At 34.2% G+C, this 17,685-nt stretch overlaps 1 protein-coding gene across 1 annotated transcript; it reads left to right on the top strand.

Annotated features, from left to right (window-relative positions):
* The first annotated feature begins 960 nt into the window (after positions 1-960).
* Positions 961-14,452, top strand: LOC136025911 (cell cycle checkpoint protein RAD1-like). The gene is made up of 6 exons (XM_065701975.1): positions 961-1,184; positions 3,822-3,923; positions 4,468-4,628; positions 10,367-10,601; positions 12,548-12,612; positions 14,206-14,452. The coding sequence occupies exons 1-6, from the start codon at positions 1,086-1,088 to the stop codon at positions 14,384-14,386; spliced, it is 843 nt and encodes a 280-aa protein (XP_065558047.1). The 5' UTR covers positions 961-1,085; the 3' UTR covers positions 14,387-14,452.
* Positions 14,453-17,685: the final 3,233 nt, after the last annotated feature.

Here is a 17,685-nt window from a genome sequence, read left to right as displayed (position 1 = left end):
GAATTTTTAGGTTTATAAGTACATTTTATTTGACAACACCTCCATTATTGAACCCGTTAAAGGTGTCATGCAAGTTTTCAGGGCGAGAGCTGAGATAAAAAAAAAGTATATTCATCAAGCTCTGAATAGTGACACTAGAGAAACCTATTTAAGCCCCATTTATAATAAACTAATTAATTCTGATTCTTTTTTATATAAACTAACAAAATAATACCTTGCTTGCTAAAAGAATCTGTTATAATGTTTCACCTGGCAAGAGATTGTCTTTTAAAATGCTCTGTATAAATTGAAAAATTGAATTGCCCTTAAGTGTTGTAAGTATTGTACTTTTTCATAGTTATCCTTTCAACATTACTTTGAGAGGGTCTTCATGTTTTAGTTTTTGTGTTTTTTTAAGGTTTGTTTTTATATATTATCTTTAGATTTTTATCAGTATATTTTTTTAATATTGTGCACTGAGGATGGTCAAGCGGAGGTCTTGACCGGAATATTTGCATTGCAGTTTAGGTTTTTCACTGGCTCGTATTTTCCCTGTTTCTCTCTTCTTTATGTTTATTTTTGCTTTGTCATAGTACCGAGTGTGGTATTAGAAATTATTTTGGTAAAATGTTCTGTTCCTTTCAATTTTGAAACATAATTTGACTTTCTTCATGATTGCCAGGGTAACTCTTTCCTTTTCTTTAAATTTAAAGAGCCCACGAAGAAGACAATTCGTGACTATTCCAAGAAGACAATTTTGTTAGTAATTTTAGGAAGATTTGATTGGAAATGGCATATTGCTTCTTGCGTCTTATTTTTTGCGTCAAGTTTTGATTATCATGGTCGTTGTTTTTAAGCAAGCATTAATCAACGACTGCAAATCACTAAATATAACAAATTAGTAGATATAGCTACAAAAAACTAGTACTGTAACTAGGAATTCACGCGATTCGGTTTACTACCGTTCTGGTATATAATTTAATGGCAGTCATGATTCAAAAAATTTTGAATTTTGAATGTTTTTGCATGCTGAAGAATTTTCCTTGATTGGTTATAAAAAATCATTAGTGACATAATCTGCTAACATAATCTTTTTCGTTAATAATATGGGCAGGAGATCTAGCTCGGCCAACTTTGAAGTTTTTTCTCAAGTTGATTGCATTAAATTTTTCTCTGCAGTATTGAAATCTGTGCAGTTAAAGGAGGTAGGCTTCACAGATTTTTCTCCTTAGGCATTGTTTGCTCCCGTTACTCAATTTTGTTGTGTAGCATTTTAAAAGAAGTTATAAAAGAAACAGTCTAAATGCAATCTAAAAAGAATAGGGCCAAGGTTACCTAGGGTAGGCCTAGAACTCAGATAAAGTAAGACCCACAGTGCTCTGACTGTACCTTACCTTGAACCAATATCTCCATTAACATTTATATTTTTTAAACATAGACAACAGGCTTCTCATCTTGAAAATAGTGAATGTGCTAGGTTTAAATTGGCTGCTTGAGTAACTTAGCTAGTTGTAGTTGGCTGACTATCCAAGTCTAAAATCTTAGGTAAATTTTTAATCAGCACAGTAATGAGATATCTATGAAATAGACATAGGCTACCTTTTGAATCAAAATATCATCTTGAATCCAAATATAACATACGTTTGCATTGGAAATGAACTCTGAACTTCTTCCCCTTGATGTTGAAATATATAGGCTTAGCCTGAATTGTATATGCATGATGGATTTTTCATTACGCCTGTTTTGAAAAAACTGTTGAATATAATATAAGGAAAAGAAAGACTTATGGAGAATCCACTTCATGTATACAACTCAGGGTAGGCTAAAATTGGTAAATTAAGAGGAGGTGGGGTTAAAACTAATTTCAAACAGTGAATGTAATATTTAGATCCAGGTTGAAATTCTGGCTCTAAAGGTCAGTATATTTCTTAGCTATCTCATTAATGAGTTAATTTGAAAATTTACCCAGTCTTCAAAAACCTATTGTTTTTTCAATGTTTAAGTTTAGACATATTGGAAAAAGGGTGGGTGCATTGTCAGAAAGCAGTTGCAATTTTTAGAAAGAGCATAAAATAAGGAATCCAATGATACTACTTTGAATTATCAGAGCCAGAGTTAAATTTTGTTTGGGGGGTAGGGCAAATTTAGCTGTTGCTGCCCCCTGTCATACCATCAATATTGTAAATATTATAAATTTGTCCATAAATATTGACATTTAGTTGTTTTTCCTCCTGGGGATCTGTCCTCTTCCCCTAGATCCAGCTCCATTCATCATGGAGAGGGAGAGGTAAAGTAAAGCAATACTCTCTTAGGAATAAGATAAGTAATTATTTCTAATAATTCAATTCTAGCCTGTTGCCCTGTTTTGTTTTTCTGGTCAAGGCTTGAAAAGTCACTTCTGAAGATGCAAAGTCAGTGCAGTAGAATGCCTTCTTACCTCTTGAGGTTTTTGAGGTTTGTAATGTCTTATCTGTCCTTATTGCTTGTTCACCAAGTAGTGTAAAATTGAATTTCTTTTGTTCAGTTAGTGATAAAGGCTATACCTTTTTTCCTTCTTTTGTCACTCTGCTGCATTTTCTTCTGTGTCTCTGTTGTATCATAGTTAGTGCAACAAAGATGATGATAATAATAAAAAAATATTTTGAATTTGTTATAGATTTTCTGAAACATTATTCATCAAACATTTTTAGAAACCCCAAAAGTTTGACAAAAGAATGTCCATCATGACAAAAATAATTAGATATTTAAAGATAAATATCTGGTAATGTTTCCTAATGAAATGCAATGTGTCACTTGAAGGGTTCCTAACACAGTTACTTTTGGCTAACAATTGTAAATTGAGAGGTGAATAACATTCAAATGCTTAAATAATTGTTCTCTAATGTAAAGGAAAGATGTAACTGTTATGATAAATTAGGGGTCAACATAAAGTTAATTCAAAAGTTTTTCTACTAATTTACTGCATATGGTTAGGTCTAAAAGCTTTGTGTAAATCAACTGTTATAAGATTCAGTCAGACATTATATATCTTCTTTTAACATTATTATGAATTTTATACATAAGAGGAACAATATAGTGGGTGGTGGAAATAGAATGTAAGTTTCCTAATTACCCAAGGTTAAAGTCCTGGAGCAGAGCCATTCCTAGTGGTAGTGGTGCCCAGGGAAAATTAATTACAGTGCCCCCTCCCAACTCAAATCAAAGTAAAAAAATTTAATCAACATGGGCAGCCATCTGGCCATGCCCACTCTCATCTGAAGTACCTTGGACTGTTGCCTGGTTGACCCACTTCCCCCTTTGAATGGCACTGTTTAGGATTATGTTTACTTTCAACCTTCCAGCTAAACAGTCTTTTAGAGTTTGGAGCAAATAGAGTCAAGTATGATGGACTGGAAACCAGTTTTGCTTGTTACCTTTCTTTTCTACAGAGGTAATAAAATCTAATTACTAACAATAATAATTAAAATATAAAATATTAATAAAATTTAGATATATGGGATATAAAATTTTGTAACAAGATTTACTAATAATGGGAATTTCAATCTGCAGAAATAATTTCATTAATAATCAAAGAAACAGGTTGGAAATATTATCAGGAGTGGATTTTAGTCACTATTTATGGGCTCTTCTTAGAGATGGAGGGGTATTTTGTATTGTGTTTTCCCATGCAGATTTTAACAGATTTTTTAGGAGGGTACTGCTCTATTGTTAAAAATTGAGAATGTTGATCAAATGGTTTGTTTTTATGCTATCCTCTCCATTTAACCTTAGGGGCTCAAAGCCACTTTCTAGTTCTGAGCCTATTTTTTTATGTTTTCTAAGATCCCCTTTTTCAATTCTAGCCTGTTGCCCTGTTTTGTTTTTCCAGTCAAGGCTTGAAAGTCACTTCTGAAGATGCAAAATCAGTGCAGCTGAATGCCTTCTTACCCCTTGAAGTTTTTGAGGTTTGTATTGCTTGTTCACCAACTAGTATGAAATTGAATTTCTGTTGTTCAGTTAGAGCTAAATGCTATACCTTTTTTTCTTCTTCTGTCACTTAGCTTCCATGATTTTAAAATCTCTTGGTACCTACACTGCCCCTGCTATTGCAGTGTGCAATGGCACCACTGTGCTGTATTTTTGTCTGTGCCTCCACTCTATGACAGTTTGTGCAACAAAGATGATAATAATCAATTTTTATTTTTATTTTGAATTTCTTATAGACTTTCTGAAATAATATTCATCAAATATTTTTAGAGACCCCAAAGTTTTGACAAAAAAATTTCACCATGACACACTCCAAACATACCACGCTTCCACCATGTGTGGTATCTGGTGTGCATACTTTTGGAAAGAGACCATATTATTCCATATACGTTTTTAGAAACACTAAAAGATCCACTTCTATGTCTCATAAAAAAAATAATAATAAACAAAAAACAAAACATAAAAAAATAAAAAAACAAACATGCATCCATGATCTGTCTTCTTTCTATTCCGTATTTTTAGGAATATCGTTTGAATACAGATGGCAACCCTGTCAAATTTCGTCTACAATTAAACGTTTTGATTGAGTGCCTTGAACTTTTTTCTGAAGGGAAACTTCTGCAAGATTCTAGACCTCGTATGGTAATGACTTATGAACAATATGGGGCTCCATTATGTCTATCGTAAGTAATTAAGATACTTTTATTTCTCCGGGTTCTACCAGGTCATGCAGCAGTGCCAGTACTGCTGGTAGTTTTTAATTTTAGTCTAATTATTTATTTATCTGAAATTTTGTAATTTTTATTTTAAATATATTTAATTGTATTTTCATTGTTTTTATTGATTTTTCAAACTATTAATTTTTTTATTCTATGAGAGAGCGAGAGAGAGAGAGAGATAGGTTTATTTAAACAACATCGTAGCTAACAGCTAATTTGCGTTGCTTCACTATACTAAATAACAAATTAACACAAAAAAAAGAAGAAAATATCACTCGGCTTTGTTTAGCAAATCCGTAAAAAAAAGGTACAAACGAATTTGCGTGGCGGTTCGTGCGTGAAGCTACTGGAACCAGTTTATTTTGGTGACGCGTACGGTTATTGGGCGGTGCAGTAGGTGGTAAGATGTCTCGATGCTGGGGTTTAGAGAGAAGAAACTTCCCAAACCTCAGGATAATCTGCTTGTATCTTTGGGCCAACGTGGGGAGGTCGAGTTTAACAAGCGCTTCACCATAAGATAGTTGTCGATCGCCAATAATAATGAACACGGCTTGCTTTTGCACCGACTCAAGTTCTTGGATGAGGTATACAGTACGCAGTGCTGCAGGCCCCCATAGTGGGCTTGCATATTCCAGAACTAGACGGACGAATGTAAGATAAGCTAGCAATAGGCACTGGACATCACATCCAAATCTACGCATTGTACTCAAAGACTGCAGACATACATTTGCGTTTTTAACAACATTTTCAACGTGCAAGCCAAAAGAACAATCACTTGAAAAAGTAACTACCAAAATCTTTATTGAGTCAACAATCGGAAACGGAACATACGGTTGGCTGAATGTGCACTTCAACGGATTAAAGCGTAAGACCTTTGACTTATTCGTGTTAATGATCAATTTAGAGACATTGCACTCGGCAATAAACGCATCGAAGAAATCGTCACTGAACTCTTTCTTAACAATCCCGTTTTCAACTAAGTATTTCAATAGAAAAGAGATATCGTCTATAAACTTGTAATGATCCTCATATTCGACTAGTAGGTAGTTGATCACGGCTATAAATACAATGGCAGCCAACTTTGTGCCCTGCGGAGCTCCACATGTTATACCTGTCCAATCGGAGTCAGAATCCCCCTCAAACAGGGCATAAACACGCTGTTTCCTATTAGATAAGAAATCCATAATCACGGATAGCACGCGCTTTTTCGCACCCATTTTCTTCAAATTTTGGCCAGCAATCAGGTGGTTAATGAAATCAAAAGCTTTTTGGAAGTCTATTGCACCTAGATCCAGGAACCGATTACCTTTATCCAGCCATGTAAGTATACAATCATACATACGCACTAGATAAATTGTAGTACTGCACTCCTGGAGTCCACCATACTGGTACTTATCGATAGAAGAACTGATTTGGTCGAGCAATCGACGGAGTACAAATGCTTCCGTAATTTTAGCCAGGCAGGGGGTTATCGAGATAGGACGCAATTCATCACATGCTTTAGGGGGGCTTGACTTCGGAATAACCCGGATATATGCCTTTTTCCAAATATCTGGGAAAGTACCAAGCATGAAACACAGGTTAATCAACATGGATAATGGCTTGGCAATAAAGGGGGCGTATTCACGAACAAGTTTTACAGGAAGTTCCGAAGGATAGGATGCACTGTTGGGATTAATTTTCATTAATTCTTTGAAGACGTCTTCTTCAGTGACTTCAATAACTTCCTCTTCTGAGCAGCCGTACAAGAGATCGGATTTTTGGGACTCGGTGGGTGGAGGGTGGGTTGTGCAGATTTCAGTGAAGAAGGAGTTCACATCTGTCGCAGTGAGAAGTTTTCCACTATCGTCCAATATTCTCACACTAGAGGTAGTGGATTTTCCCGACATTTTTCGAACAGACTGATGCCATTTCTTTGGATTACTGACGCGCATAGGTGACACTGATAAACGGCCATATTGAAGTTTGGCCTTCCGCATTACAGTGACGGTGTAATTTCGTAGTTTCTTTGCGTTTACTACATCACCGATAGAATATAGGCGGCATCTCTCACGGATGAGTTTCTTTATGGCGGGGGTAATCCATGGCTTATAAAACTCACTAATGATAACTGACTTGGTGGGGAAGATTTCGGTGTATTTGGAGTACAGAATGTCACTGAATCTTTTAGTCTTTTCGTGGATGCTTGAATCTCAGTCAACTTCTGGGAAATCATAATTGCCTATCCACTGACCATAGGCTCGAATAAATAGGCTCGAATTCTATTTCAATTCAATATTTTTTTTTAATTTTAAAACGACATAGGTTTTTTTTTAGTTTCCTGTACTTTGGTAGGATAGCGTATCGTACGTAGATCCAGAACGTTTTGGCCTTTATTGGAATAGAAGACAAACTTTTTGAAGCTGGTAAAGAAATTTTAACTTCAACCAGCTTTACACACCTAATCAGTTGGTAACTTGTAAATGAAAGTTACCTTCCACATATAAGGATTCTTTTCAAAAAATGTTGCCAAGAGAAGTAGCAGCAGCTAGTTCGAGAAGTGGGGGAGGGGTAAAACTATTCATGGTGTAATTATCATAGGAAGTGTTCCACAGATAAATGTAGTTGTAAAAGCAAGGGATTCTCGTACAATTCAAAGTGTCATAATAGCTTAAGATGTTGCAATAAATTTGATTGAATAAGATAATGTGAGTTTTAAGTAATTAATTAATTAAAGTTTTGTGTTGTTTTTATTTTCTTTTGCTTGTTTAGAATGTACAGTATAATTAGATATTTTTTTTAACTATTATTTTATTTTTGCATTTAGAATTTCCGGTTTGTTTTAAGTTCTTGGTCACTCTTCTCAGAAAGACAGGCGTGACAGAGGCGTGGTGTATTTACGTCTCCTTTGTCATGTTTTATCGCGACCTTTATCTTACCCTGCTATGATAACTCAGCCCCCAAAAGCACGGAAAGAAGAATACAAAAAAAAATACATATAAAAATAAATCTTATAGGACATTCTAAGCCATACATTCTGCAATTTACTTTGGAATATAGGTAGAATATCCGAGGATCCCTTCTTTTATTTATTTTTTATTTTTCTTAGTTCCCACTTGGCTGCTTAATTTTAAAGGCGCGAAGAATTTTCCATGGGGGGGGGGGGAATGCGTCGGACCCTTCTTTAATCTGATGAAGCTTCTCAACGTCATATTTCTGCTAAACTTACCGTAAGTGGCCGTTTCTTCAAGAGGCATACCAAATTGTTTACGTTTTGTCTTAAGTTTGTGTAGGTAGACAGGGCCGTAGCTAGAATTTTTTTTGGGGGGGATGGGTCACCAAAAACATTCAAAAACCCATCGAAAGTTCGTTTCTTCAAATTATAGATCTCTTTAGTAGACAGAGTTCTAAAAATCTGTTCATATAATCGTGTAAAACCTGAATTCAATTATGTTAAAGATATTCTATTTTCAATGGCTACCCAATCAACCTTATTGAAAATATCATAGATAGACGATTAAAAAGGTAAAAGAGGAAATTTGGGAGCGTGTCCTCATTGATTCAGTTACTCCGGCAATCGAAAACAAAACTTTCACCACAATACCATGCACCTCGAAACTCAGTGACAATCTTGGAAGAAAAAAAACACATAATCTCTGTTTCTTTTAAAACTGAACAAAAGTTTGAATATTTTTTTAACTCGGGAAAGGATCAAACCGACCCTATACTGGGTAGTGGTGTCAACAGAGTCCCGTGTTCATATGAGAAGTCTTACATTGGTAGGACCCATCAACAACTGGGGGAACGATTGTATGAAAACAAGACTTCAATAGATAAGACCCTGAGGTTTGCAAAAAAAAATGACAACTATGATTCTTCTTTGGATCTCCATATTTTTGAAAACCCTGATCATTCAGTTTTTTTTGAATAGACAATTTTAATATCTATTGTAAATAGCCTACTGTAATCTTTTGGAGAGGCAATTGAGATGAAAAATATATAAACTGAAATTTTTCTATAAATAGAATACAGGATAATTTGCTCATAATTTGCTCTTGCGGAATAAACCAGTCAATTTTTACTGAGAAAAGAAATTTATTGAGAAATTCAGTAGGTCTCTGAATTTTTGGTATGCGTTAAATAATCAAAATTCTGCAAATGATTCACCAATAACCTACATTTTAGATAACTTGACTAGATGAAATTTATTTTTATTGATATAAGTTTCTTGCCGTTGTTGATAAGGTCTTAAAAATCATTAAGTGATACATTTTAGATTGGTGTTAGTTGTGGGGCTCAGACATTATAACAAAGAAGTATGTATTGTTAAACTGAATCAGATTTCATTCATATTTTCCTAGTTCTGGGTCCAAACTTTATTGTTACAAGTTCCAGAAGACCTTCAAATTCTTCAGTTTAACAAGAAAAAAAAAACGAAATTTGGTATTCCTTCCTCCCCTTTTCTAGAATCATTTCCTTGAAATCTGAAAGAAATTTTTGACCTTAGAATTTTGGATCTATACTTCTGTATTCTGTATTATTCGTTATTGTGTTCCATTTTTTACCCTCTGCTACATCAGCAGCTACAGATTGCTGATCATAAACCAACTCAAACTTCAAGAATAGTTGCTCCGCAATACAATGATAGAAATTCAGCATTGCTTGAATGTTGCGAGACCCGGCTCATGACTTTTATTCGCTTGCGTGCCATGGAGCAGACGCGGGCTGGACAGATCTGAAAAAAAAAAAATCTGTTGCAAACTTAATTAACTACGCTTATGCTAAAAGAGGTGTATTTTTGCCTTGTTGTTCCAATTTCCTTACGTTTTACCGTATTTTTACAGAAAATGAGAGGAATTTTTGGGTGGTTTTAAGGCAAAAAAGGTCCCTCAAAGGGACCTAAGTATATTAGAAGCTGATGCAAGAAGACAGGAGGATATTTGGGGTTGGTGGGTTCTAAATGTGAAAAATTGAAAATGTTAAAATTTAAGTTTATTAATAATGAGAAAACAATAAGTTGTGCGAGCAGTCGTTAAAAAAATGTTGACATTTTCTTAGAAGGTGGGATGGGTTGCCAGGTGGCTAAAAGTATCGTCCTGCTTACGTCCTATTGTAGTTGTATGCGTGTTTGTAGCATGCATATTTGTAAAATATATCGAGGTTTAGTAGCCAAATTTAATATTGAATTTTTAGCTTTAGTATTTAAACTTTCTAATTGGATATTAACTTAACAATTTTAGATTTAATTTAAAATTAGTTTAAACTTTATTTAAAAATATTGTGGGTAAATATATTTTTATTATGGATTTCTGTCAGGTTCGGTTAGGTTTTAACACTTATATTCAGCCTATTTAGAAAATATTTAGAAAATGATTGGTAAGTTTATTATTTAAATTTAGTATTTAAAACTCCTAATTTTAATGTAAATAATTTGAATTAAAAATTAAATTGAATTAAAAATAATATTTTAAATTCGAAATTTAATATTGAAATAGTTAAGTTTAAAGGTGGAACCGGAAGAATGTTTCGGGTCAGGGTCACTGGTCAATCAGACTTTTATACCCTAGTTTCAAAACTCTGTTTATACTCCTTAGTTTAATGTGAACTCTCCCGGGAAAGGAGCTCGGTTGGATGTTGACTATTATCCTACTATATTCAGGTAAAATAATAATTTATCCAAAATACTAGTTTTTAGCGTACTTTGTACTAAGTGTACTTTTCAGGGTTGAAGAGCCTGTTGTTTCGACTGACTGCAAAATCAAGACTTTAGAACCAGACGAACCAGTGGACTTCCATTTTGATCTGAGCGACTCAACTGGCAAGATGATACTAAAATCTGAAGTTCTCAAGGAGGCATTCTCCGAGTTAGATTCGACTGCTGACAAAATCAAAATTGAAATTTTAGTTGATCCACCAACACTCAGATTAGTTACTAATGGGAGTTGCGGGAGATCACAGGTTGTACCAAAATGTGGTGGAAAGCTTTGCTTAACGAATCAGTTAAAAGGGAAAATTTTTGGAGGGGTGGGTGTCAAGAGGTGAATTTTTCGGGGGAATTTCTCAGCCAGGAATTTTTGCGAGGGGGGGGGGGGTTTCCTGAGAGAGGATTGAAAGTTCTTAAGCCGAACTGGCCAGACATGACAATAAACAATCAAGAGAGATAAAACTCTACAAAAAGAAAACTTCAAACGAGACGACGGCCAGTAGAATAACAAGCCGTCGTCTCGTTTGAAGTTTTCTTTTTGTAGAGTTTTATCTCTCTTGATTGTTTACTGAGAGAGGATGTTCTACTTGAAACTTCTTTTATCGCCCCTCCCTCTCCTGCAAGATGTCTATTTACGTGCCTACAAGCGTATTTAGTTTGAAAAGGTGTGTATTTGAAAAAAAAGAGAAAGTAAAATGAAAAAAGAGGGCAAAGAGAAAAAGAAGGAGGTCTTTATTGTTATTAGGGAAGATTGGTTGTTCTCCTTAGGTTTCTTCCCTTTATTTGCCTCTTTTCCCCAGTTGTATGATCTTTTTATCTTGTTACTTTACACCTCTCTTCGATCAAAAGAAATGTCAGTCGTCAAATGTTTACTAGTAAAATCTTGTCAAATTTCTTTGTCGAATGTTAGCTATTTCTTGACTTTTGTTGTAACATTTTTTATTTTATATCGACCCATTATGGTAGTTACTTATTGCTCAAATTGTTAGTTATTGAAAAATATTACTCTATTTGCCGTCCCGGTATCTAGATAATTTTTCTCCACGCACAATCGTACCTCCCCTCAGTTCTTAATTAATGCTCTTAATTGAGAAAGTTTGAACAGCCATTGTATGATATTCGGACGGCGCATTTTCTGCAATACTTTGTTATTTTCTCCTGTTTGTTGTTAGGAAGACTCACATAGGTCAAAGCTCAGGTCTTCAAAACCCATTGCCTCTACATCCTTAAGTTATAACATTCATTCTATTTAATCAGTTATTTAGTTAATAATTGAATAATAATTAGCAAAAATAAGTATCTAAATCGAGAATTAAAGGTAAGGTAAAGAATGCGGCACTAGACCCTTAAGGTCCGAACCGGCGGTGCTGATCTCCGTCTCAAGGCCCTTCAGCCAGGAATTGGAATGGGGGTGAGGGCCAGCCAGGTTCTCCATACCTGCTTTTCCATATTGCCATTCCATACATCCTGTGCTTTTCCATACCCTTCCTGTTTACCTTTCCCAGATCTCTCCAGGTACCCATTTAGAGCTGCATCGACTCTGGCTGAGCTTACAGAGTCACGCCACTGACCCCCGTCCCAAACCAAATAATTGGGTACACTAGAATTCGAACCCTCGCCCTCTCGGACAAAAATTAATATTCGTATTACCTATTATATAATCTATTAATAATCAGTTCATTAAATTAATTGAGTTAAAGATATTATTGATATTTTTATTATTATGCCGGATTTTACCGGGTTTTTCTTGCTCGTTATAATTTTTGTTCTCGTCCTAAGGTAAGCCGTAGTAACAGCTTTGAATTGCAAAAATACCTTCTTAAAATGTTCAAGGGTTTTAAAATACATTTGAATCTGTCAGATGCCTAATTCAAAATTTAGAAATTTTCCAGTTTCTTAACATCAAAGCACTTGATTGATTTTAGTATGTATATTAGGGGGGGGGGGAGAGGGCTTGTCTTCAGTTTTGTGTTCCTCCTGTTAAATAGATATTTTTAGGATGCGTTCTATGATTCCTTTTCATTCTAATTTGTCTCTTTTTTCTTTTTACGGAGTTGGCCTCCCCTCTTCCACTCCAAACATATTGCTTTGCACTCCCCTCCGCTGACTAAAAAATATTTTTTTCAACCCTTGCTAGAACAAATGTTTTGTATCTTACCATCAATTTTCGACATTTTTGAGCCTTTTTTTCTTTTTTTAGACTGATATTCAAGCCAACACCGAATACGTTGAGATGTTTTCTTACCAAGAAAAAGTGGATGCAAGGTAACTATGCACTTCTCAATACGGAAAAAGCTGAAACAACCTGGCCTTACCTAGGCATCTTAATAATAGTTATTATGTGCTTTTGCTATCAAATTTTCAATTCCTTAGCACTTCCTGATTACCCCACCCATTACCCCTCTCCCTCTCATTCCAGATAACTCCTCATCCCCTCTTGACCTTCATCTACCAGTTCTCCCGGCTTCCTAACACAAAAAAAATATGTAAAAATGGAGTTAGAAAAAAAGAACAAAATGGAAAGCTCAACCCAAAACTCAACATCTCAGTAAGAAAAGGAATAAAAATTAATCCCACAATGCTCGTAAATATTGCTAAAGTACAAAAATGAAACAAACGGCTTAAACTCCTCTTAAAAACATCTCACTTTGATGAATTGACAACATTTTATCCGTGCTAGACCCCTTTTACCCCGCTTAGATCTCCAAATATACTCGTCGATCCGTACAGTTACTGAAAGGTATTGAAGGAGTTTCCTACTTTTTTCATGCAGCAGCTTCACAAGCCTTAATATCCTCCCTGAAATAAATAGGACCTCTTTTGTAGTTTTATTTTAATCAGTTCTTATGTTGGTTATATTTCACCTCTTATGTAACATTATCATAGTTTTCTATTTTTTGCTGTCTTTTTTTGACATTTTTCAATCTGCCTAGCATAAATTTTCATCGTATATTAGTTTAATCATACTTGGTTTTACCACATTCATATGTTTCCTTTTTTGTTTATTTATTTTATTATTATTATTCTCTATTCGAGTTTTCATATATCGTTTTGTCTGAAAGAGTTTAATTAGGGAAAATAGAACGATTCGTGCTTTAAAACAAAACTCAGACTAAACCGACTAAAGTCGGTTCTTCGGTAAGGATCTGTCATCTTTTGTACAACGTAATCAAGATTCTCGACATTCAAGTGTCCTCGATAAAATTAAAATCTGTTCTTTCATGTTCGGATTGGCCTCTTTAGATCTAAAGTCGGGGTAGTAGTTTGCAACCCAAGAAATTCACGAGCATCTAAAAACGGGAATGCCGATTATTGATTTTGGTACTCAGAGAAATCGACAAAGTAATCACCTCGTCTTTTATATTTAAAGGTTCCCAAAGGATATCGGAATTAGAAAACTACCTACACGGGTTTAAATCTAAAGGAAAATCGATGGACCTTAGCGAGGACCCCTAAAACTCAAATATACTTCAAAATAAAGCAGCCGATATGTATATTATTGATTGATGTTATTATCGGTATGTTATTATGTTGATATGTTACTATATCGTTATGGGATCGTATTTATATCAATATGTTATTATTGAGACGATGTGTATATTATTGATTGAGTAAGTACTATTGTCTGCGGTGGCGTCAATTCATGAGAATGTAGGGAGGGGAGCAAATTTGTAGTTTTTTTTTCAATTTTTCCTACGAAAATTGATAAAAAATTATTTTTCAATGAAAATATTTATAAAAAGATGTTGTTTAAAACTTGACGGGGGAAGGGTAAAGGTAGGGGGGACATACCGTCCTCCGATTTACGCCATAGGTTTTCTGTTTTGAATACAGAACAATCCCAAACATCTCTTTTAGCTACCACCAGGATATGTTGAAGTTGGCGTTGAAGCCTCTAGGGATCTCAAAGAGGACATCCTTACGTATTGACGAGCGAGGCATTTTGTGTTTACAATTTATGATACAACAGGAGAATGACAAAACTGGATTCGTTGAATTCTACTGCTCCCCAGAACTCCTTGATGATGAAAGCGAATGAATGTACTTACTATTTACATTTTTAACGAATAATTTTTGTTGTATAATAAATAAATTTAAGATTTAATTTACTATTTAATTTAACTGTACGCATTTTCTAACATAAGCTTTGTAGCTAATGAAAATAGAGAGAAGACATTGAACATCATTGAAAACTGATGTTCAGTATTTTATTTAGTTTTATATATAGACTATAAATCCGTTTTTTTCATTTTTTTTTCATTTGGTACACTAATTTGTTGCTTTAAATTTTACTACTAATTATTAATTTATATATATACACAAAAACAACCTTGAAAGGCTCAAGAACCAGATGATGGATAGCTGTAGTCCTCTGAATATCAGCCATTAACAAAAAAAAGGGCAGTAACACTCTTTCTCGATTAACTAATTACAGCAAAATTTACCAAATTATAAAATAAAATAATTATCTATCTTCACCCAGTAAATAGATTTTTTTCAAACGTAAGATGCGGCATGCATTAAGAAGGAAAAAACATGTGAAACCATGAAATGGACCCATGTGAAATCCACAGAAAAGTTTTTCGACCTTCCCTCAGCAAAAAATTCATATTTCCGTCACTCCCTTCCCCTCCCCCCTAATAAAAAGTTTTACCAGAAGTTTCAACTTGATCTTAAGTAAATAGTCGAGTTAATAGGTAGGCTAAATAGTGGACTTCTGCGCGACCGCAAACCCTCATAGGTTTTCTCCAGCGCAAAAGTGCTGTTTAATTAATTTATTAAAAAAAAACTTAGAAACAATAGGATTTTTTTTTTCCAAGACAATGAAATTCGATTCAATGGATATTTGGATTGAATTCCACTGTCTCGGAAAACATTTCCCTATTGTTTCTAAGTTGTTTTTGTTTGATATGGAAAGGTAGTGTGTCCTTCGTCGCTATTTACATTTATTGTTTGTGAATTTGCAACAATAAACTTACATGAACTTATATGATCGCCCAGTCGTGAGTCAAAACAGGGTAGACTTTTTAAAACATAAAATTCGTCATTGCCACGGCTACAGCGGTAGCAACAGCCTTATTAAGAGCAAAGCACGGCCCAAACTAGCTAAAATTAAAAAAAAATGGGTTTTTAAAGAAACTGTCTACTGGTAAACATTTCTCTTGCAACACTACTTTGAAAATAAATAATTTTCAGTGAGACTGAACTAGTTATTTCTTAAAGCAATTTAAAGTTAATTATTCAACTAAATAATTATTTAATTTAAGACAAATAAACTTCTTTGTTAAGGAGCAAAGAGAGAAGACATGGAATTTAGACCAAAGCTTATTTTCGATGTTTTGTTTCTTCTTCTTTTTAAGTAGACTATAAACAAAACTTTCTGTTTTTAGATATTTTTCATCGAAGCGACATTAGAATAAAAGGTTTTTTTCCTGGGCCCATCTTAGGTCTATACCTGAAAGCCTCGATTTTCAGATATATTTCTTCTGGTTGTTTCAAAATTATGAAGTTTTTAGATTAGTATCACATCTAGCGTTGTCACTTTGAACCGTGAAAATAAATAAGCGAAACTTATTAGTCAAATTTGGCAATATTTTTCATTTAAAAATTCTAAAAATGACAATCCAACGGTTCCTATAAACAAATGCAGGTTCAAAGAAAAGCTATTTCTTCTTGGGCTGTTTAAGTTTTGTATGTTTTTAGCTTATTTCTGGTGATTTTTCATCCACGTTTTTCGTAAAATTGACGTCTCCAACTACCTAAGACTGCATATAAGCCTATTTCATCAAAAATTGAATTCCCGAATTTTCCTTATATATATCCAATTGAGTAGATAAATAAAACAGTTTACATTTTAATTGTCGTTAGTGGTTGCAGTAATAGCACTATCCTAGCATAAAAGACTCCTGGAAGACAAGAAAAAACATGCGAAGAACGTAGGAAAAGCATAAGAAAAAAAAAGTAATGTTTGCATCTGTGAGAACCAGAGACAGAATATTTTGGCCCCTTCAATCGATACAATGTTCATAGTCCGGTTGCTCTAGCCTACTCATCCCTCCCTCATTCCCTCAGAAAATACCAAAAATCTTGTTTTTGGTCTGAATGTTTGTCTTGTTCCTCCAACTGAAAAACAACTTGATACGTGAATAAGGACTGCAGGTTTGAACGTATCTAGCTAAATAATCCCTTTAGGAAGACCCAAAAAACGAAAATTCCGTAGTATGAAAAGACATTAAACTTCGTAAAGAGAGAAAAGCTGGTAATTGCAAAAATATTTGTATATATTTTAACAAGGGATTACAACAATTCATAAACCTTAAGAAATGAAAACCTTTTTTAAGCTTACAGGTTTGAACGTAACCAGTTATAATTTCAGTAGGAAGGCCCAAAAAACAAATTTTGCAATTATTCCAAATGATAATTCTCTATTTTTACAAGAGATTACAACAATTCATAAACCTTAAAAAATGAAAACCTTTTTTAAGCTTTCAGGTTTGAACGTAACCAGTTAGAATTTCAGTAGGAAGGTCCAAAAACAAATTTCGCAATTATTCCAAATGATAATTCTCTATTTTTACAAGAGATTACAACAATTCATAAACCTTAAAAAATGAAAACCTTTTTTAAGCTTACAGGTTTGAACGTAACTAGTTATAATTTCAGTAGGAAGGCCCAAAAAACAAATTTTGCAATTATTCCAAATGATAATTCTCTATTTTTACAAGAGATTACAACAATTCATAAACCTTAAAAAATTAAAACCTTTTTTAAGCTTACAGGTTTGAACGTAACCAGTTATAATTTCAGTAGGAAGGCCCAAAAAACAAATTTTGCAATTATTCCAAATGATAATTCCAATGATAATCCCCGTTTTGACGGTTAAAAAAATAGCCATTAAGTTACGTAAAGAGCAAAAACAAATAGTTGCAAAAATATTTGTATATATTTTAACAAAGGATTGTAACAATTCAAAAACCTTAAAAAAAAACCAAAAGTTTGAAGGTTATTCGATATCGTTTTTAGAAATCGGACTTGCTTTAATAATCAAATATCTTTGAAGAGACTCAGTGTGAAAAGGCAGCAAATTGCCTGCGTTTACAAGACAAGCTACAATGAGAATCTATATATAGAAGCCTGCCGCGTGTCAAGTGCCGGGTCCTGGTGGTATGTAATTGCAAAAATGTTTGTATAAATTTAAACAGGAGATTGTCCTGTGGTGGCGCAGTGGATTTGACCTTAGCTTGGTAATACGGGACCCAGAGATCGAATCACGCTGCAGAAATACACTGCAGGGCCGACGCAGGGACCATAGTAGTCAAAAAGCGTCGTTAATTCTTA

The sequence above is a fragment of the Artemia franciscana genome, chromosome 4 (genome assembly GCF_032884065.1).
Source record: "Artemia franciscana chromosome 4, ASM3288406v1, whole genome shotgun sequence".
Taxonomy (NCBI): domain Eukaryota; kingdom Metazoa; phylum Arthropoda; class Branchiopoda; order Anostraca; family Artemiidae; genus Artemia; species Artemia franciscana.
This window is presented reverse-complemented; position numbering and strand designations above follow the sequence as displayed.

Bases quoted from the DNA above. Each gene is read 5' to 3' on its own strand.
- LOC136025911 (XM_065701975.1), top strand. From the start codon at position 1,086: ATGGGCAGGAGATCTAGCTCGGCCAACTTTGAAGTTTTTTCTCAAGTT. The intron at 3,924-4,467 runs GTTTGTATTGCT...CCGTATTTTTAG, and splicing joins TACCCCTTGAAGTTTTTGAG to GAATATCGTTTGAATACAGA. The intron at 10,602-12,547 runs GTTGTACCAAAA...TTCTTTTTTTAG, and splicing joins GGAGTTGCGGGAGATCACAG to ACTGATATTCAAGCCAACAC.